We start from the raw sequence: 23,012 nt of genomic DNA, 5'->3' as shown, positions 1-23,012 counted from the left end.
AACCATCCTGGAGACTTATGGGACAAATTAGCCCATGACAATAGTTCTCACACTTTTACGTCCAGGAACCATGGAGCTCTGGTATGGTTACAGGGGAGACAAAGACTTGCCTGTCAAATCTGTTAGCTTCTTTCCTCATGTCTTTAAAGGGTAGGGGAAGGGAGACAGAGTAGGAGGAAGTGTGGATATTTGCCCTGCCTAGTTTATAGCAGTTGTTGTAAGTATTAAACGTGAGCAATATTTAGGAGCATCCCACAGTAGTAGAATAACTATTTTAAAAATTATTTGTTAATCACCAAAACACAGGAATTTTCTCCTGGTTAACCAAAACGGTCACGTTGCTTTTCCTTTTTCTAAAATAATCAAGTAGGCACTACAGAAGCAAGGCCTGGGGAAATCTTTTTTTTTTTTTTTTTTTGAGACAGTCTCACTCTGTCACCCAGGCTGGAGTGCAGTGGCGCGATCTTGGCTTACTGCAACCTCTGCCTCCCGGGTTCAAGCGATTCTCCTGCCTCAGCCTCCCGAGTAGCTGAGACTACAGGCGCACGCTTTCACGCCCGGCTATTTTTTTTTTTTTTTTTTTTTTTTCGTATTTTTAATAGAGACAGGGTTTCACCATGTTGGCCAGGCTGGTCGCGAACTCCTGACCTCATCTGATCCACCCACCTGGGCTTTCCAAAGTGCTAGGATTACAGGCGTGAGCCACCGCGCCCGGCTCCGGCCTGGGGAAATCTTAAGGACAGAACTGTGATGTGCACTCGATCACAAAGTCTTCTAGATTCTCTTCCGAGTCCATTACTAGCTTCTCCCACTCTCGTTAGAAAATCATCCTTAAGCAAGGAGTTTCCCAGCCTGCCCATCCCCTCTGAAAACTCTAGAGGACCATGACCCAGGGCGACGGGCGGGTCTATAGTCCATAGATCCTGAGCCAGGCTCTGTATTCTGCAAACCCTGTTTGAAAATGTAAGCGGGACTGGGATCTCTGCCACATTTCCGCCCCAGTCCGCCCTCAGCCTCCCAGCCCGACTCTATCTTCTCTCCTTGGCTGAGTAAACAGCCGACCTGAAGTTGTACGTGACTAGAGAGCCTCTTTTATCTCTCCTGTAGCTTCTACAGCACCGTCCCCGCCCCGCTCTCTTCTCTTCGGACCAGCCCTTCTGGGTGCGTCGGATTCTTATCTCCCGCCCCGCGCGGGGCGCTGCAGGCGGCGATAGGATTCGGACTACAGCTCCCAGCACGCCCCACTTCCCGCCCCCGCCGCCGGAGCCCGACGCTGCAGTGGCTCTTCCCGAAAGGTTCTTTCGTCCTGTGCGGCTCGCGGGCTCAGGACTCCCGGGGTCGGGGTGGGTCGGCTCAAGGGCCGGGCTCTGGGACGCAGGCACTGCCCCAGGTGATAGTGCGGGAGCATGGCCTTGCAGCTGGGCAGGCTGAGCATTGGCCCCTGCTGGCGCGTGGCGCGGGGCGGCTGTGGAGGGCTCCGCGCCTGGTCCCAGTGCGGCGGCGGAGGGCTCCGAGCCTGGTCCCAGCACAGCGCAGCCAGACGCAGCTGTCGGCCCCCTGGCCCGGCTGGCACGGAGCAGAGCCGCGGGCTGGGGCACGGCCCGACGGCGAGAGGCGGGCCCTGGCTGGGGACAGGGCTGGCCGCGGCGCTGGCGGGGTTGGTGGGGCTGGCCGCCGCTGCCCTCGGGCATGTGCAGCGGGCGGAGATGGTGCCTAAGAGCTCGGGGACGCGGGCCCCTTCGCTGGGGAGGCCGGAGGAGGAGGATGAGCTGGCCCGCCGCTGCAGCAGCTTCATGGCCCCACCTGTGACCGACCTGGGCGAGCTGCGAAGGAGGCCAGGCGACATAAAGACCAAGATGGAGCTGTTGATCCTGGAGACCCAGGCCCAGGTGTGTCAGGCTCTGGCACAGGTGGACGGGGGCGCCAGCTTTTCTGTGGACCGGTGGGAGAGGAAGGAAGGTAAGGAGGCCGGCCCTTGGCGGGAGGTGGAGATTGGGGGAAAAGGGTTCCAGATTGCAGACAGAAAATATAATAGTTCACAATATGAGATGGGGTAGGTAGGGAGTACCCACAGAGAGGCCGCTGATAAAAAGATGGACACGAAAGGGTCACCAGCCCTCTGCTTGTAGGTGTGGACCCAGATCAGCTGTCACTGTGGTACTGCATTTCAAAATCTTTGCAATTCCATAGCAGCATTTTTTTTTTTTTTTAGGACTTTTAAGGGGTATTTGTAACTAACAAGCTTAGATGTCCAAAGTTCGTTATTGAACATAAATTTCAATAGATTATGGGACACATTTTGTCTCCTTCTCTGGGTGAATTTGCGCTTTTTCCTCTTTAGGAGATGGAAAGAACTCATCTCCTGCCCGCTAAGTGTCGGCGAAACTCCTCCAGCCAGGATGTCATTGTGTCAGAGTCTTCCCACTTCTTTTTACTGTTGCGCAAGATTTATTTGATTGGTTTCTCAGTAGCACTACCAAATGCACGCGTCAGATTTCCTGCTAGGAAAGTCTTCCCTTCTAATATCAAAATACCTGAGCATCAGAACCCAGTTCTCATAGAGGCATACATTCATGACCATGTTGTTGCCCATACAGTGAAAGCCCACATCTTGAGTGGAAACTTGAAGGATTCCTGACTTTTCCTATTTTGAGCTGTGATGTTGCTACATCTATATTAAATGAAGTTCAGTCTGGTTTTCCATCTTGTAATGTTTTCAAGCAAAGACCACTGAACTAGGACACAACCTCAAACTAGACTAGCCGTGTGACCCTCAGAAGTTACTTTTTTTATGGCTGTTTTTCCATCTATGAAATATATATATATATTTCATCTCATTTAATCCTCATACTACCCATTATTTGGATGGAATATATGTGAAGTGCTGAGAATATTGTCTGAAGCATAGGCAGCATTTAGATAAATTGTTGCAGCCACTTGTCAGCAGTTTGGTCTCAGATAAGATATTTTGCCCCTCTGGTCCTCAGTTTTCTCATTTGGAATATATGAGGGTTGTACTGGATCATCTTATGTCCCATCCAGCTCTAAATGTTCTTAGAAATAAAACAAGCCAAACATGAACTTTGATGAAACATTGTCCTTACAGTGACCCTAGTACCTTAAAAAAAATTAGTAGTAAGGCTCATACACGTGACTACTAATGTGCTTCTCACTTTAAGGCTCTGAATCCTTTCAGAGTTTGAATATCTACTGTTTATTAATTGCCTGTAAATAAAATTAAAAGGCAAACAGCACACTGAGAAAGAAATTTTTGAAACAATATTGATCTCTTAAATTCAGTAATAATAGAACACCCTTCAAGTCTACCCATTCCCATTTTTAACCTTAGCTTTCTCTCATATATCATAACTGATAGATGCCATTCTGAACAGTAGAATCTGAAGGGAGAATATTCCAGTGATTTATTTTAGATGATGGCAGGAGAATGTTGAAGAAATATTCAGTTTAGTGATATGAGAAGGTCCAGTATTTGCCCAATATTAATAGTGTATGCTATGAAGCTGAGCTAGTTATCTAATTGTATTGTACATAAAATGATAAATACACTGATATAAAAGATTTGGAAAACAGGAAGATAACCATCTTCATGCAAGGGTTGCTTTCAGTTTTGTACATACTCTTACATTCCCTCCTTTTTTACATTTCTCTACACAGGAGGTGGTGGCATCAGCTGTGTACTTCAAGATGGGTGTGTTTTCGAAAAGGCTGGGGTGAGCATTTCTGTTGTTCATGGAAATCTTTCAGAGGAAGCTGCAAAACAAATGAGAAGCAGAGGAAAAGTTCTGAAGACTAAAGATGGTAAATCAGACAGTCTTGACAGTCTTTAATAGTCCCTGCAAACCTTATTTTGCCCACAAGTTTTATTTATAAATTAAATACTGCTTCTGAAAAAAGCCATTTGGGTTCATATGCTGCATGTTGAGAATTACTTTTTTTAAATTATGTTTTTAAGAGACAATGTAAAAATCAGCTTTTGAAAATTGACTTAGAAATCATATTAGAGTTAAATTGTATCAAGCCATTCAGGGTAACTGAATATAGCTCACTACTCGTATTTTACTTTCCAGGTAAATTGCCATTTTGTGCTATGGGCGTGAGCTCTGTTATCCACCCCAAGAATCCTCATGCTCCTACTATCCATTTCAACTACAGATACTTTGAAGTAGAAGAAGCTGATGGTAAGGGTCTCAGGAGCTATGGAAAGTACTATTGTGCAAAATGTGCATTTTGAAACAGATAAGAGAGCATAACATCTAAAAGTGAGAAAGAGTAGTCTTAAGTAGGTCTTTCAGGAGGCATATAAAGGCAATTTCTTGGCAAGTGCAATGGATTCTGCCCAAGACATGACAAGTAAGAATGGGGCCAGGCATGGTGGCTCATGCCTCTAATCCCAGCACTTTGGGAGGCTGAGGCGGGTGGATCACTTGAGGTCAGGAGTTCGAGACCAGCCTGACCAACATGGTGAAACCCCCTCTCTACTAAAAATACAAAAACTTAGCTGGGTGTGGTGGCACGCACCTGTGGTCCCAGCTACTCGGGCGGCTGAGGTGGAAGAATCACTTCAACCTGGGAGACAGGTTGCGGTGAGCGGAGATTGCTCCACTGCACTATACTCCAGCCTGGGTGACAGAGCGAGACTCCGTCTCATTAAAAAAAAAAAAAAAAAAAAAAAAAAAAAAACAGTATTGACTGACTCTAACCTTCCCATATCTTCCCATATTTCCTCTAGCATAGAAGGAATGATTTAATAAACCTGAACTTCAGTGTGCGCCCAGGGTTCTTTGCAAACATAAATTCATTACATCTGAAGGAACACCTTATGTACGAGGTTAAGTTGAAATTGAGAACTTGCTTTTGGAAAATATTTTACGTATGCATAGCTTTGCTAGTCACCAGGGCATTAGCAGTGGGTCTAAAGTGGGATGCAGTTGATGATGCCTCCTGTGCATGTAGTTCCAGCCTGTCTCTTACCTGATGCCACATGTCAGAGTACCTGTGCAGTGCCACGCCTATTCCTATTGGTGTCTCTGTAGGTGATGGCATTTAAAGTCACTGCTTTAACTTTTCATTTTGAAGCCATTCAGCTTGGTTCAAGCTTTTATGTTTAAAGTTGCTAACTAGTATTGACAACTCATACACCCGTGAACATATGAAACAGTTATTCTCAAGTGGTAAGTTACCTCAGCAAGTGTTTTTACTCTTTCTAGGAAAGGGGAGGGGTGGTAGTGGTTCTTAATACAAGGAGTGTCAGAATCTCCTGGGAAGTTTTTATAAACTACAGATTCCTGGGTCAGAGATGTGGGTTTGTTTGTGGTTTTTCTTTTTTGTGATCTAGCTATTTTAAGCTCCTCATGTGATTCTCCTCTACAGCCAGAGTTGCAATCCACTTCCTGATCCACCAGTGTACTGTTTCATCACTCACTGCCCTGCATATCATTCCTTGCAAGTTCCACTTTCTTACTTTTTATTTTATTTCTAATTTTTTGTTGTTGTTTTGTTTTGTTTTGTTTTTTTGAGATGGAGTCTCACTCTTGTCTCCCAGGCTGGAGTGCAGTGGCGCGAACTCAGCTTACTGCAACCTCTACCTCCTGGGTTCAAGCGATTCTCCTGCCTCAGCCTCCCGAGTAGCTGGGATTATAGGTGGCCACCACGCCCGGCTATTTTTCGTATTTTTAGTAGCAGCGAGATTTCACCATATTGGCCAGGCTGGTCTCGAACTCCTGACCTCAGGCGATCTGCCCACCTCGGCCTCCCAAAGTGCTGGGATTACAGGCACGAGCCACCGCACCTGGCCGCTTTTACTTCTCTTTTTCTGCCTGGGCCTTAATGATCTTCAGAGCTAAAATCAGTTAAAAATTTTTTTTTGTCATCCATTTTATGCTGAATAAATTAAGCTGCTAAATTAAGTTTTCTAATATAGCCAGTAATGCTGAATCTCGAAAGTCCGCATTAGAATCCCATGTCTTGATTTGGTAGGCAACAAGCAGTGGTGGTTTGGTGGTGGATGTGACCTCACTCCAACATACTTGAACCAAGAAGACGCTGTCCATTTTCACAGAACTCTAAAGGAGGCTTGTGACCAGCATGGTCCAGAGCTCTACCCCAAATTTAAAAAATGGTAGGTAAAGTTACTGAACTTGCGTGACCCCAAAATTACATTCTGTTCCTTCTGAAGGCAACTATTATGTCACTAAATACCCTCTTCTGCTTATGAAAATGGAACTATTTTCCTTACTTTACTCATCAGAAGAATTAGAATACTAGTTTTAAGTGGTTGTATTAAATTATTTAGTTAGGAATATTATAATATAATTGAGTAGTAACATCTTTTTATTCCAAATGATGTAGAATGATAGACTGTAAACTATAAGGTGATCTATGCTTGAGAATGAGAGGCTTTTAAATCTAGAGTGGGTTGTTAAATTCTCATTCCAGATGAGAATTATTGTTCCTGATGTTGACTTGGGAATGTGTAAGGGCATGGGAAGGGTTGGAGAACCTCTAGAGGGAGATGCCCACATACCAGAGATTTTGGCCAAGGAGAAAGAAGAATTAGAGAATTTGTTGAAGAAATTCTAATGATAAAATAAGAAAACAAACAAAAGTTGGAAGAAGACCCAGAATATTTGTTATCATCAAATGGAATCTTGGCACAAATTGTTTGGAATATGAGTAAAGGACTCAATTTTGCTTAGCGCTCATTGACATTCTCGAAAAAGGAAGAACAGAAAGAATTTTTGTCTTTTTGCTTTGTTTTTAGAGCTAATAGTTGTAGAATGTTAATGTCATTTATGCAAGAGTGTGGAGTTCAGCTTTAAAATTGCCAGAAAAGATGAAACATTTGAATATTCTCCTCTTGATTTAACATTACTACTGAAAAGTATACAGCCATGGATGCATGCAGATACTGGTTTTCTTGTAAACTCTCTCAGAACTTAGCATCCTTCCAGGAGGACTAATGAGTAGACAGTTCTCTTTTGGTTCTTTTTTCTAGCTATTACTCAGATGACTTTAAGCAGTGTTAGGTAATAAAATATCTAGGATGCTAGCTAGTTAAAAAGAATTTTTTAGTATAAGTGCTTGGGTTTGAATATTTGTCCCCTCCAAAACTCATGTCGAAATTTAACCCCCAATCTGGCAGTATTAAGAGCTGGGCCCTTTAGGAGGTGATTGGGCAAAGCCCTGATGGATGGACTAATCCATTCATGCATTAATGGGTTAAATTCATGGGAGCGGGACTGGTGGCTTTATAAGAAGAGACCTGAGCTAGCACGTTCAGCCCCCGACCATGTGATGTGCGCTGCCTCAGGACTCTGTAGAGACCCCACCGGCAAGAACGCTCACACTGGATGAAGCCCCTCAAACTTGGACTTCTCAGCTTCCATAACTTAAGAAATAAGTTCCTTTTACTTATAAATTACGCAGTTTCAGCAATTCTGTTATAAGCAAAGGAACACCGACTAAGAAGTAAGTAGATTACTTAATTTTATAATGTTTTGAAGAGAGATTTTGAAATGGTATGATTTGGGTTAAAAACTGACTTTACAATCTTGCTCAGGATATACTTTTTTAGACTGTGTTAATAAAATGTGCATATAAAGATGGCCAACAAGTCACGATTGAGGTGAATTCTACCGATGTGTCAGTTCTAGGGATCTGCATCTGTTGTTTTGTTGTTGTTGTTTAAGCAATTGAAGCTGTATTTAAGGTGACCTTTTAAATAGCTTTTGGTTTTTCTTTGAACATGTTTTTCTATTTAAGGACCCTTATGCAGAGATTATCAAAAGAACTACTTTTAGGATATAAACTATTTTATGAGTTTAACAGTTAGGAAATGGCTTCTTAGGAAACCTGTTCTAGTAGTCATAGAGGGGAAAAGACTCAAGAACAGATTAATAGTTTTAGGTGCCGCCTCACAGGGTAAACTTTCATATGTCTGATATGACATATGAAAGAATAAAAAATATTCTCTGATCTTTTTTTTCCACCAACTTTTCCCTCTGTCGTTCATGCTATAGAACCATCAAATTTTATTGCTGAAAGAGACCTGAGAGATTGTGTATAGTACCTTCCTTTGGTGAATAAAGAACTCACTCGAGAGAGCTTGGCTTTGCACCATGGTTGGTGTCATTGTTAGTGGAAGATTCCTGGCCTCCTGCCTCCTACAAAAGCATCAGTGCTTCTGAAGGCAGCAGCTTGTTCCAAGAAATACAGTATCAATATTTGACTGTTTCTCCGTTCACTAAAGTTCTTAGAGTTTCACATCGTTTACATAGACTTGTGTGAGATTGCCTGGTTGCTTTGAAAATAAGAGGATAAACATTTTCGGCGGGCGCCGTATCTCACTCCAGCACTTTGGGAGGCCAAGTTGGGCGGATCACGAGGTCAGGCGATCGAGACCATCCTGGCTAACACAGTGAAACTCCATCCGTACTAAAAATACAAAAAACTAGCCGGGCGTGGTGGCAGCGCCTGTAGTCCCAGCTTCTTGGGAGGCTGAGGCAGGAGAATGGCATGAACCTGGGAGGCGGAGCTTGTGGTGAGCCGAGATTGTGCCACTGCACTCAAGCCTGAGTGACAGAGCAAAACTCCGTCTGAAAAACAAAAAGAAAAAAAAAAAGATAAGCATTTTCTACCTTGGTGATATCTGCAAAAAATCTGTCTAAAATCCTCATTTCATTTTCATAGTTGGACAGCAAATAAGGACACTATCCTGACATTAGTTGAGGATGGTGCTGTAACCTGAAAGTCTCACATTGATTTTCACGTCTCTTTTTTTCCATTTGATCCCTGGTTTGGCGCGGCTGCGTTTTCCAGGTGTGATGATTACTTCTTTATAGCCCATCGTGGAGAGCGGCGCGGCATTGGTGGTATCTTTTTTGATGATCTTGACTCTCCGTCCAAGGAGGAGGTGTTTCGCTTTGTACAGAGCTGTGCCAAGGCTGTAGTTCCTTCTTATATTCCCCTTGTGAAAAAGCACTGTGATGACTCATTCACGCCCCAGGAGAAGCTGTGGCAGCAGCTCAGAAGAGGACGGTAAGTGACTGGAGAATGAATTCTTTAATGGTGTAACTGGGGGAGGTGGAGCAGCTCTTAATAATAGCAGGTGTTGTGTTGTCGGATACTTTGTAATAGTTGTGTTAATTTCTTTTCAAAGCTAGATGGTTATAAAAAGAATTAAAAGACATTGTGTAAAGTAATAGTATAATTATAGCAAAGTTTATTTAATTCATCTATACGTTAGAGACTCATAGTAGGCATGTAGTAAGTACTTGCCGAATTTAATTCTGCTGATTTCTCTTAGTCTTCTAGTGATACCCTCCAGCCTTATGTCAAGATGTGAGCCTCATTTAATGTCTTTGTGGCTTTGTAAATTTGGAATCACACTTTTTTCATTCATCTTAAAGATTTCACAGAAGTTATTTTAATGGAAATAATTTCAGAAATTCTGCCGGCCACTCCATTAGGCATTTTGTATCTGATGTTTTTCAGCAAACCTGTAAGATAGGAGTAATCATCCTTTTTCAGAAAGTTTAATCTGTTGCCCAAGAGACATAGCTGGTAAATATAAGATCTCAGATGTGGAACTGGGTCAAAATGACTTCAAAACTTGTAGTCTGTGTAGTGCATAAGGTTAAGCAGTTGAAGCAGGTATGTGCTTCTTACCATGATACTCACCTTAACCACCCTGCTCTGTGCAGTGAGCATAGTGAGCTCAGTGGGGTGTCCATTCTGAGACTATCTCCCGCCACAGTCTACTTGTAAATCCACTCCTCTCCCGCCACGGTCTACTTGTAAATCCACTCCAAATTACACAGCCTGCTGGCCCCGATCAGTTTCTCACTGCTACCTTAAATGCCTGTATAGTACTGAAACATGGCTATAAAATGGATTTTCTCATTGATGTTAATTCTGTGTTAGGCAAAAGAAGCTTTGAGTACTAAGGAGGTAAAGCTTTTGCCTTAAAGAGGTCAACTTAAATAATGTTTCAAGTCTAAAGATAAACATTTGCATATATCCTTTCTTATGACTGCCTGTGCTATCTGGTTCCCATTTATTAACTTGAAAAACATGAGAGTAAATTTTTAGAAATTTCTTAAAGAATATATCTATTTTGGAACATGTTTTTTGTTCATTTCCATAATTTCTTGAATATACCTTTACCACTCTTTCCTTCTTTCACTTGATATTTATTTTGCGGCCCCTGGGATGAGGCACTATCTTGGCTACCAGGTGGCCATAACATGGACCTGACATAAAGAGTCTCATGGTTTAGTGGGGATGACATATCTAAGAGGACAATTTAGAACTCTGTGCAAAGTAAAGAATTCTAGTTTTGCACAAGATTTCATAGGCAAAGCTGGCAGATTTTGTCAATACTAGTTAGGTGAATCCTTTAAAACTTCATAGACAGGAGTAATGGTTTGTTTTGTTTTTTATACATCGTTTGATGGCAGATCATTCTGAAAGTCATTGTGTGTGTATCATTGCATGTCTGGTGTCATGAGACAGGCAGAACTGTGGGGTATTAGATTAATTTTCTATGGTATGGTGTGTGACTGTTCTTCAAAGACAGCTTCTTTCTGCCTCCCTTGTCTCTGGGCCTTAAGATGGCGATAAACTCTGGGGACTAGGATAACTCCAGCTCTTCTCTGGGGCTATCAACTGTCTTTGGTTTCTAATACTGCAGTCATGACCCGTTATCTATCCTTTTCACTTACTGTTACCCACTTTCCCCTGTTTTCACCCCCTCCAAACACTCTCCTCCCCCAGACCTTGAACGTCAGTCTTACAGTTATCCTTTTCATAGGAAAACAGAAATTAAAGACCTTTAACTTATTCGTTCGTTGTATTTTGGGAAAGGGAAACAGGATAAAATGTAGGCATTAGTTAAATTGAAGGGATTGGTTAAAGTCCCTAACTTATAGGCACCCCAGAGAGGACAGATGTATGAAAAGGATGAGAAATTATTAAAAAAAAAAAAAAGAAAAGAAAATGCTGCAACTCAAGACTACCTTTTATTGTGATTCCTATTAATCTGCAGAGAGACTGAATTAGATAACTACTTATTAATGCAATTAACTACTTTAAGAAAGAGGAATATGTAGAATATCAGATCTATACCAGGAAAAGGAGATGGACATTTTTTATTAAAAAAAAATTTTTTTTTTTTTAAAGAAAGATCAGATCTAAGTGCAGCTTGGTGGGAGGTAGAGAGGCCAGTGTAAAGAAAGGGGCATCATTCGCTCAATAGAGGAAAGGATCTGACAGAAAATTCATTTAGAACTCTTTACAAGGGTCTCTGCGGTAGGTTTTCAAATACATCAATATAAACTAGAGAACCATACCCATCCCTTAGATGTTTCAGAAACGTAATATCAGGTGAAAAAGGTAGCCAAAAGATAGAATTCTTTTCCATGGTCTTAGAAAAGGATTCAGAAGATTCACTTAAATTATTTTTTGAAACAGACATAAGAAGGTATTAAATAGTTCTTTGTACATAAAAGTCAATGATAAATGGTGAGAGTTAGAAAGGGAGCATAGATAAAATTCTTTACACTTTTGCAGGGCTTTTGACAAGTTCCACATACAAAAGGTGCTTTTAAAAAATTAAAGTATTGTGGGCTGGGCGTGGTGGCTCAGGCCTGTAATCCCAGCACTTTGGGAGGCTGAGGTGGGTGGATCACGAGGTCAGGAGATCGAGACCATCCTGGCTAACACGGTGAAACTCCATCTGTACTAAAAATACAAAAAATTAGCCAGACGTGGTGGCGGGCGTGTGTAGTCCCAGCTACTCAGGAGGCTGAGGTAGGAGAATGGCATGAACCCGGGAGGCAGAGCTTGCAGTGAGCTGAGATCGCGCCACTGCACTCCAGCCTGGGCAACAGAGCGAGACTCCATCTCAAAAAAAAAAAAAAATTATTGTGGGAACCTAGAGAATATTTTGCTATAGATGGGTATCAAGACAGTAACCAATAGGTAAATATGAATATGTGAGAGAAGTTTAGACCAAGGGAGTAATTTCTGAATTAGATAAATGATCTGAAAGGGGCACTGTTTATTGAACTTTTCAGATTATGAATCAGTCTAAATTCTTTTGAGTAGTAGAAATTATTCTTTTGAAATCAGAGAGGGAGACCTTTTTACATCCTATGTTAAAGGCAGACGCAGGCTTTTAAACTGGATGGAGTCCAGATCTGACTAGGGCCGTTAATATACTGAACCAAGTTTTAGATGATGCTAAGGGTATTTAAAAAAAAAAAAAATGAAAATGCTGCAACTCAACACGACCTTTTATTATGATTGCTATTAATCTGCAAAGAGACTGAATTATGTGACTGCTTATTAATGCAATTAACTACTTTAAGAAAGAGGAATATATAGAATATCATAGTCCATTGTTAATAGATTATCATTAGCTGTAGTTGGCCTTTCAGATATAGAAGTTTTACACCATCTTGGTAGTAGTACTCGTGAGTTACAGACAGTGAAATGAAATCTTTGTCTCTGAAACATTCCAGAGTATGAGGAAGGCCAGAAGGAGCTGGGTTATCTTGAGAAGGGATGTATTTTTTTTTCTTAATTGTTGTGCTTTAAACTTCTCAGCTTTGTGTCAATTCTGTTTACTTATGGGAAGACATAACCTTGTATTGTGACTGCTCTATGTTGGGTCAGACTCCGTATTCTATTGTTCGGTGCGTAGAATAACCTTTTATTTCTGCCTGTCCAGATGGAGAGCTCTCAGTGGGCTGTAGGGTGGTGTCCTCTGTGCCAGTTCCAACTGGTGGGAACTGGGGGAAAAAGCCCACCCCTTTTAAAATATTTGTTATGGGTTAGTCTTAAGATTGTATTGAGCTGGCCCTTAATGTTGTTTGATGTATTTATGACAGGTATGTAGAATTTAATCTGCTGTATGATCGCGGCACAAAGTTTGGCCTCTTCACTCCAGGATCCAGAATTGAAAGTATCTTGATGTCTTTACCTCTAACTGCCCGGTAAGAAGATAACTCATTTTAGTAGTTATCCCTACACTCCCAATTCCCAAACACCCACAAAATATGAAAGTTAACACCGCGGATGTCAGACCTAGGTCTATGTTCGTTTTGACTTTGCTGATTTTATAAGAAAATCGCCGTCAAATAAGGCAAATCAAATTGGATATTTTAAGCGGTGACATGGTGAATGCCACAGCTCTGTGAGGGCAAGGAGAGGCTGGAGGGAGAGAGAATACAGGCTGAGTCATGGTGGCTAGGAGGTGAGATGGACTTTCCCTGCCTATTTGTTTTTCTGGAAAGAGGTATGCATAAGTATTAAGCTAAAGAAAGTTTGCCCATGGATCCCCTGAGGTTCTATACTTTATGAAACCCTGGTTTATGTTAAAGGTGTATTTTGGCTCTGGGATAGTAATATTAGCCAAAGCATACCCAAGAGTTATCAGGAAGCGATTTTTTTGGCAAATAGTTTTTTTAAAGGTCAAGTTGGTACAAGGCACATGAGGCACAGTAGAGACAAAGAAGTATAAGGCTTTTTTTTTTTTTTGATTCTTAGGATTTTATTTTTCATTTAAGTAAAGAGGTATATGTGTCATTATTTTTTATGGTTTTTTTGCTTTTGTTTTGGACACGCATAGATGGGAGTACATGCATTCACCCTCAGAGAATTCCAAAGAAGCTGAAATTCTGGAAGTTCTGCGCCATCCAAGGGACTGGGTGTGTTGATGCAGGCAGAGTGGCCGTGCGGGGGTTTGGAGGGCACAGGATGTGTGCTCCCCATGCCACTGGCCGGCACTTCGCCACTGTGTGGCAGTTACCTGTGCCTTAGTCTTTTCCACTCTGCACCCCACCTCGTGGGCAGATGGTAACATGTTTTGGATGCTGTCAGTGATGAAGGGTGAGATGGCAGATTGTCAGAGTCAATTGATTACACCTCATTTATACTTGTAGTGTCATTTTATATGACTAGTTTACAAAATTGAACATTGAGTTTCCAAGTATTGAGATAAGGGAATGTAAATAGTATTATATATATCAGGAAATTTCTCGTCTTGTTTTTGTTTCATGTGTTTTTTAAAGTTTTCATTTCTGCCATAAAAATCTGTCGTGGAATACATTTTGTTTTCATTAATTCAGTGAAGTTGACACTTCAGAGTAATTTTAGAATGCAACTTGAAGGTAACAATTTCACTTTGTCAATACTGAAGTCTCTGCTGTAATCTTTATACATCTTTCTCCAGAGAACATAGTAGTGTCAAGTAGATATATATTTTTATAATAGGTATTTAGAAGCACTTGAAATATTCTTAATCTCTGCATGTGTTACAATTCAGTTATTTCTGTAGTTTGTAAACTCTAAAGTGACGTTACTATTAAGAGATGTGTAAGTTGTAATTTTGATTTTTGTGGAACCATTGTTTGTTAATGTTGAGATTCTCTGCCCTTTTGAATGTGAAAGCTTATATCCCTGAATGCTGATACTTAAAGTTTTCTATTTCAGACATCTCTATGTGGAAGTTGAGACTAAGAATAATCCTAGGGATGTCATGAATTTAGGCAATGTTTCTCATTTGGAAAATGAAATGAGAAATAATTTCCTTCTTTAAAGCAAACATATATAGTATGAGAAACTTGGAGGCATTTCATACACACATTTCTTAGCAAAATGGACACATTGAAAATGTCCTCTTTTTTATATTAGAGATTCTGCAGCTCTTTGCTCTTAAGAGAAAATCGCAACAGGATTCTTAATGTGTGACTTCTTTGTTCATATAATAATATGAATGTATTATTTTATTTGCTTCATAATAAAGTTTATAAGGAACAGCATCTCATACATATCATTATCTTGGAACACGTTGAATCTATGTGATTGTGTGTGGCCTTTTTAGGGCTGGAAAATGTATGAATTCTTCAACTGTCTTATAACACATCTAATAAATTTTATTATGAAATAAAACTAAGAAATATTTATATTTTTTGTTGCCAGGATAATATAGGAAAATGCAAATATTTCTTAGTACAGTTGATCCTTGAACAACATTAGGGCGAGGGGCCCCAACTCCTCCTTACTACACGCAGTTTCAAATGCTTGTATAACTTTTGACTCTCCCAAAAGTTAATCACTGTTAGCCTACTGTTGACTGGTAGCCTGACCAATAACATAGTCAATTCACACATGTTTTGTGTTATATGTATTATATACTCTTCTTACAAGCTAAAAAAATGAAAATGTTATTAAGGAAATCATAAGAAAGAAGATATATTTGCTATTCATTAGGTGGAAGTGAATGATCGTAAAGGTCTTCATACTCATTGACTTCATGTTGGGTAGGCTTAGTGGGAGTGGTAAGAAGAAGAGTAGGTCTTGCTCTCTAAAGGGTGGCAGAGGTGGAAGAAAATCTGTGAAGCAGCAAAACTGTGCAGTTCAAACCTGTGTTCAAGGCTCAACTATACTAATGCCAGAGTTCCTGATTCCTAGGTATTTTACTCAAGAAAAATGCAAGTTTTGTACTCAGTTTTCACAGCAGCTTTATTCAATGGTTGAAAATTAGAAACAGCCCAAATGGCTAACAGCAGGTGAGCAGATAAACAACTTGTGATATATGCATATATTAAAATACTAAGCAATGAAAAGGAATAATTGTTGCTAATGACAGTAACATGGATGAACGTCAAATGCATTATGCCAAGTGAAAGCCACATATAAAAGTAGTTACTATGTGACTACATTATAAGAAAACCTAGAAAAAGCAAAGCTTTAATGACAGAAAGCAGATCAATGGACATCAGGGGCCAGGGGATGCAGATTTGTGAAAGGGAACAAAAGTATTTTGAGGTGATTTACATGTTTTACATCTTGATTGTGCTGATGGTTACTAGACTGTATATACATTTATCAAAATTCAGTGAACTTAAAATCATGGAATTTTATTGTATATGTGAATAATACTTTAATAAAGCTCATACTTTCAAGCAATCCACCATTTAACCTCATGTTTCAGCCTTATCTTCTACATTTCTCTGTGCACTTCAGTCTCAGACCATATACTCCGTGCATTTGTCACTCACCACTTTTCTGAACTTACCCCAAGTTATACCCGCTCTGGCCTTTTCTCAGGCTGCTGCTATCTCTGCTTGGAATGTCTTATGTGCCTGTTCATCCTTCCATGCCCAATTTAAATCTTCTTCAAGAAACCTTCGTTGGAGTCAATCTCTTCTGCCCTTTCAGCACATTTTTTAGTATTGCTTTCAACATATTCTATTTACAGTCATTCAATCCACATCCCACTTATTACAAAATACTGAAGGTGGGTCTTTCCTTATTTATAGTACCTGCTACCTAATGAATGATCTGTTAATCTTTGTTTTCCAACACTGTTTTGCGGTATATTGTAGTATCAAGCTTATTGTTGTTTAACTGTCTGTATAACTGTCTTATTCCTAGCCTGTGAAAACAGAAGTTCCCAGTATCTCTAAAAGCTCATTTAGAAATTGTTTTCAAGAATGTATTGTGTTATTCCTGCCACAAGTATAAGTTATATATTTGAAATCCCACATTTTAAAATTTCATCTTTCTTCCCAAAGAAGCATACGTAACAATCCAATTTCATAATAAACCTAAATTAGCACATTTAAGTTAGTGACGCTTAGACTTTTGTAAATGGCTTGACTAAATTCCCTTGTTTTGTTACCTGAAATCAAGTCATAAGTTATACAACATAAAACCTCACTGATATGGTTAGGGTTTGTGTCCCCACCCAAATCTTACCTTGAATTGTAATCCCCAAAATCCCCAGGTGTCAAGGGAGAGACCAGGTGGAGGTAATTGAATCATGGGGGTAAATCACCCCTGTGCTGTTCTCGTGGTAGTGAGTAAGTTCTCACAGGATCTGATAGTTTTGTAAGGGGCTCTTCCCTCCTTTGCTCGGCACTTCTCCTTCCTGCCGCCTTGTGAAGAAGGTGCCTTGTTTCCCTTTTGCCTTCTGCCATGATTCTAAGTTTCCTGAGGCCTCCCCAGCCATGCTGAACTATGAGTCAATTAAACCTCTTTATAAATTATTCAGTCTCAGGCAGTTCTTTACAGCAGTATGCAAACAGACTAATGTACTCACAGACCTGTTTCTACAAGTGTTTTTATGTTTTTTGTTTGTTTGTGTGTTTTTTTGTTTTTTTTGTTTTTTTTTTGAGATAGAGTTTCACTCTTGTTGTCCAGGCTGGAGTGCAATGGTGCGATCCTGACTCACTGCAACTTCCACCTCCTGGGTTCAAGCGATTCTCTTGCCTCAGCCTCCCGAGTAGCTGGGATTACAGGCATGGGCCAGCACACCCGGCTAATTTTTGTATTTTTTTTTAAGTAGAGACAAGGTTTCACCACGTTGGCCAGGCTGGTCTTGAAATCCTGATCTCAGGTGATCCACCTGCCTCGGCCTCCCAAAGTGCTGGGATTACAGGGATGAGTCACCATGCCTGGCCGACAAGTGGTTTTATACTGGATATTCACTAACATATACATATACCAGCAGAGCAAGTTAGTTGAACTGCATTTCCTCTTCCAATCAGTGTAGCCAGCTCTATTCTAGATGTTAAGCTCACTCAATCAGTATTGTCAATAATCCTTTTACTGTTAATCCCTTCATATTTCAAAATGTGTTTGAACCTAAAATTTGTCATCATCTAACCCATCATAGTTTCAATGGGTTGATGCAAATACAGCCACTTAGGAAAGTAAATTGACTTTGCAGTCATTTAGATTTGCAACATTGACTGTGTCGTGGATGTGTTTTCTTATGAGATGGTTGAGAGGTATCAAAGTTCACAAAGCTGTACTGGCTGAATGCCTCTTACGTAAGAGCAAGTGAATAATGCTTTCATAAATAAAAGTCTTTATAGCAATTTATCTATGCTCAGATCTGGTCAAGGTTGCTTCCATTTTCTGACTTGATGAGGCGGACAGGCTTTTAGAATCTGTTCCACATCTGCTGCTTGACATTCTTCTAACCATTAGTATAGTATGCAAATTCAGCAGTTTCTTGTCGTTCAAACTGTAGTTTATTAAAAATAACTAGTTCAGATGTCCTCAAAGAACATTTAAATGAATACCACCTGAATACAGGCCGGGCACAACAGCACTTTGGGAGGCTGAGGTGGGTGGATCAACTGAGGTCAGGAGTTCGAGACTAGCCTGACCAACATGGTGAAACCCCATCTCTACTAGAAATACAAAAATTAGCAAGGCATGGTGATGGGCGCCTGTAATCCCAGCTCAGGAGGCTAAGGCAGGAGAATCACTTGAACCTGGGAGGCAGGGATTGCAGTGAGCCAAGATCGTGCCACTGCACTCCAGCCTGCGCAACAGCGCAAAACTCTGTCTCAAAAAAACAAGAAAACAACAACAACAACAAAACTACTTCAATACAAATTCTGCTGAAAGTACTTTTTGTTTTTTAATGCGTACTTGATCTTATATACTATTCAGCGTGAGTGTGGTGCTTAAAAGTAATGTATTTCTAAGAAGCAAAGAATAAGGAGCTACTTTCATCTTTACCTCTCTGTCACCCACCCCCACTGTTCATCTTAGTAATGTGTGGGAGATATGGTATCTCCCCAGACAGCAAGAGGCAGTCTTCAGCTGACGTGCCCTCGTGTGTGGAGCAAAGACCAGTCATCCCTGCTGTGCCCTATCAGAACTCCTGACTTGTGGAATCTGTGAGCATGATAAAATGGTTGCTGTTACACGTCATTCAGCTTGGAGTGGTTTGTTAAACAGCAATATATAATTGAAACAGATGAAATGTCATTAACAGAAATGAAAAGAGCAGTTTCGAGGTGCTTGAAATGCTTGCAAGCTACCTGTACCAGTATTTAGAGATGTGAACTTAGGAGAGCTCAGTCCAGACACGTAAGTCTACCAATTTTGTAAAAGTAATAATTGAAGAAGTGGAAGAAGGTAAGCCACCCAAGGAAGTGCCTGCAGTGTAATAAAAGAGCATCAGAGACCGAACTGGGGACAGAGAAATGCACACAGGATGAGGTATCAGGAAAGACAGCCGAGAAGCAGCTATCTGAATAGAATAGGAGGAAGGAAATTGAAAGAGACAAGTGGGATGTGATTGTAATAAGGGCTCAAATATTACAATGGTTGTTTCTGATAGAAGATGTTAACATGATCTACACTCTATGTTAATATGTTTGATAAATTGGGATTTAAATTAACATTTAAAAATGATCCTAGTCTATAAATTATCAAGGTCTTCTCAGATACTAAAATTTAGATGACAAAAATTTTCATTAACATACCAGGTAGTGTCTCCAGTTTCTCAAGAATATGACATTCTTGAAAGAACCAGTAGGTGGAGCAGAAAATCTAATCTGCAGGGGCTTTTTGTTTGTTTTTTGGTGAGGAACGGAGGAGGAGAAAGTAAAGTAAAGCGAGGAAGAAGGAGGGAGAATAAAAAGTCCTGGGAGGAGGAAGGAGAAACGAGAGAGAAGAGGTGGAGGACAGGACAGAAAAAGAGGAGAGGCAAAGAAGGAGTGAAATGAGAGAATTATTTGAAATCTGGCTCTTGTTGAACTCTGCTGTTGTTGGACAGATTATCTAAATGAGTCGTTACATATTTAATCAAGCATGGCTAATTTGACTATGCTGTTTATGTCTTGTCAAATGTCTCCACCATGTTTCATGTCTCACTTTATGACTGAGAGATTCTGAAGTTGGCAATGTCTACAGTTCCAGTAATGTTGAATGTCTAAAGTACGGTGCTTAGCATCTGAGTTCCCTGGCCGTCTCTGAACTGTGAGTTGCCTGAGAAAATGTGAACATTTTTGTCTGAGAGTGAATTATGTTAATTTCACTCTCGGAGGATACACAATTCTAAAAAGATTGAGGACTATTCATCTAAATTTGTGTATTCAATTTAGAGTCTATACCCCAGGGGGTATGTGTGATTCAGTGAAGAAAGGTAAGAAAACATTTTTATCATTTCAAAAGCTCTGTTTGTGTGTAATTTCATTATGTCTACAATAAATTAATTATGTGGGTATTTCACAAAAAAGCACATTTTGGGCGCAAAAAAATCAGCAGCTTGTAATTGAAGAATTGCTCGTTCAAATAGTGTATGTGTTTTTACAATTTGATGGACTAAAAATGAAAGTGGAGAAGAAAGCAGAATGTCTTGATAAACCAAAGAATATAATAACCATAAAGCTTGGCTTCTTACCTGTGGCCAGAGTTACAGGGCAGGAAGTGAAAGTATGCTAATTTCCCATTGGTTTTAGAGGAAACGAATGGACACTGTCTAAAGAAATGGAGAATGAACATGTTAAATACAATGTAGTAAAGGTAATCAGTAGACTAGAAATATAAACCAAACTAAAGTGAGAGACTTTAAACTACAAATTTAGAAAACAACAAGAACCATATGATAAAGCCATAGCAAACATACCCATCCTATCAATAAATTAAAAATGACGTACATATCAATAAATAAAAGTATCATAACATACTTTTACAATATTTCAAGTGGGACCATAAAGAAATAGATGCTATATAAAAGATATACCTTTAAGACAAAATGCTTCAGAAAGTAAAAAACAATAGCTATACCAGGCAAGTACAAACTTAAAAAAATGAAGGAGTTATGATACTCATATCAGCTATCATGGAATTCACATCTAAAAGCGTAACATAAGAAAAAGAAGGGTACTTAAAATGTGAATGTAAAAAGGTGTAAATATCAATGGACCAAAGTACATAACTATATTCACAAGGAGAAAAAAATCCACTGGAGGAACTAGACTGATGCACACTTGGAGTGGTTGAATTATTTCACTTAGTCCCTGACAGACAAGTCGGAGGAAACATATTAAAGATGTAGAAGACCTAAATAACATGAATAACGAAGTATCTCTAAATTACATATATTTTGAACCCTGAACCCTGAAAATAGAGACAACCCTTCACAGTACCTAGGGACATTCATAAAAATTGACAAAATTCTTTTCTAAATTACAAACTCCGTAAGAAATTTTAAAAAACAGAAATTATACTGACAATATTCTCTAATCATAATACAGTAAGACAAAAATGAACAAGCAAATAAAAAACTAAAAACTCCAACATCTTGTAAATTAAAACAGCTGTTTTTCTCAGCCCAGTCTTGGATCAAAGAGGAAATATAAACCAAAATTACTCATATCTAGGAAATACTGATAAACAATACCTACTACACCCTATGAGACATAACTAATGCGGTGTTTTCTTAAGGGCTTAAATATTTATACTGATAAATAAGAAAAAATGAAAACTATTTCTCAATCAAGAAATTTTACAAGACAACTAAACAAACTGAAGAAAAGGAAAAAGAGAAATTAGCAGGCAGAAACAAGATAAGGATGTTCAGTATCACTACTATTATTCAATATTGTATTAGAGATGCTAAGCTAGTAAGTTTAGGCAAGATAGAGAATTAGAAATACAAAGATTAGAAAAGAAGAGGTAAAATCATTTGTAATGACAAAATCTAAAAGCAACCCAAGTTTAATAAATGGAAGAATAGATAAATAAATTCTGGTATATTAATAAAATAAAATACCATAGTCTCATGTTATGTGTATATAAATTATACAACTGGGAAAATTAATATGGATGAATATCACAGACATTGACCGAAGATAAAATAACCTGCAGAACAATACATACAATGTGGTTCCATTTGTATAAAATTCAAAAGATACAAAGCTAGGCCACAGGCTATTTAAAGATACACATAAGTGATAAAATTAATGAAAAGCTAATGACAAATACCAAATTCAGGTGAATGGAGAATGGAACTGAGATAGGATTCATGGATGGCTTCAAAGTTCTTAGTAGTGTTGTACAGCTGGATTCTGATATACAAGTGGCCATTTCAACATTTCAATATATTAATAGGATATTTATTAATATCTTACTCATATTTTTAAAATATTAATGTGTACATCAAGTATTAAAATATTTTAAGCTAGGATCAGAAAAACTCTTTTACTCTCATACTAACATTCACTTCTGTGGATTTTCTTGCTGGCATCCTGATACGTGTTTCTTTAAAAATCAAGTATTTTTTCCCACATATTTAAATTAGTGTGTATGCCTTGTGGAACTCTTGGAAAATAAACAATGGTATTAAGGATATAATTATATTTTATTCCACCAGTTAGAAGTAACCATAAATACTCAAAATTTTGGTGTATTTCTTTCTAGCTATTTTATGCATATTTTAATGGAGTTAAATCATATTGCATATCTAATTTTGAATACTCGCTGTTTTAGTTTTTATGCCTTAAGCATCTCCCCCCTGTTATTTAAAACTTTCAAAGGCAGATAATTGACTGGGACTGAAAATAATGGGGTTTCTTGAAAGTGAGCAAGTGAGCTACTGACTGAGGGCTCTAATCCATCAACTGCCCCCATTTCTTTATGGGAACTTGGTCTCCAGCTGGGCAGGAGATTCAAGGGCTTTTTTTTTCCCAAATAGATAATGAATAGTTCTAGGGGAAAAAAAATACTGCTGGAGGCTTTGATATTTTCACTACAAAATGATTAGCTCTTTTCTTTGCCCCTACTTTCCTCGCATAGCTTCCAATTACTTCTTAGTGCCTCTTTATAAGAATAGATAGCCAAGGATAGCTATATGTAGAAAGCTGAAACTCGATCCCTTCCTTACACCTTATACAAAGATGAACTCGAGATGAATTAAAGACTTAAATGTAAGACCTAAAACTGTAAAAACCCTAGAATAAAACTCAGGCAATACCATTCAGGACATAGGCATGGGCAAAGACTTCATGACTAAAACACCAAAAGCAATGGCAACAAAAGCCCAAATTGACAAATAGGATCTAATTAAACTAAAGAGCTTCTGCACAGCAAAGGAAACTACCATCAGGGTGAACAGGCAACCTATGGTATGGGAGAAAATTTTTGTAATCTATCCATCTGACAAAGGGCTAATATCTGGA

At 39.4% G+C, this 23,012-nt stretch overlaps 1 protein-coding gene and 1 long non-coding RNA gene across 3 annotated transcripts in view; one reads left to right on the top strand and one right to left on the bottom strand.

Moving 5' to 3' along the window:
* Positions 1-1,298: 1,298 nt before the first annotated feature.
* CPOX (coproporphyrinogen oxidase) lies at positions 1,299-14,843 on the top strand. The gene is made up of 7 exons (XM_007986093.3): positions 1,299-1,959; positions 3,676-3,819; positions 4,089-4,199; positions 5,998-6,139; positions 8,839-9,057; positions 12,912-13,016; positions 13,652-14,843. Exons 1-7 carry the CDS (start codon positions 1,407-1,409, stop codon positions 13,737-13,739), a joined length of 1,362 nt encoding a protein of 453 aa, XP_007984284.2. The 5' UTR covers positions 1,299-1,406; the 3' UTR covers positions 13,740-14,843.
* Positions 9,214-23,012, bottom strand: part of LOC119625826 (uncharacterized) — a 44,150-nt gene continuing 30,351 nt past the window's right edge. For both annotated transcript variants that reach the window (XR_005241982.2, XR_005241983.2), the window contains 2 exons: positions 20,234-20,311; positions 9,214-9,518 (listed from right to left, as the gene is read on the bottom strand). This is a non-coding gene — a long non-coding RNA (uncharacterized lncRNA). The remainder of the gene's footprint in view (positions 9,519-20,233; positions 20,312-23,012) is intronic.

The sequence above is a fragment of the Chlorocebus sabaeus genome, chromosome 22 (genome assembly GCF_047675955.1).
Source record: "Chlorocebus sabaeus isolate Y175 chromosome 22, mChlSab1.0.hap1, whole genome shotgun sequence".
NCBI classification, from domain to species: domain Eukaryota; kingdom Metazoa; phylum Chordata; class Mammalia; order Primates; family Cercopithecidae; genus Chlorocebus; species Chlorocebus sabaeus.
This window is presented reverse-complemented; position numbering and strand designations above follow the sequence as displayed.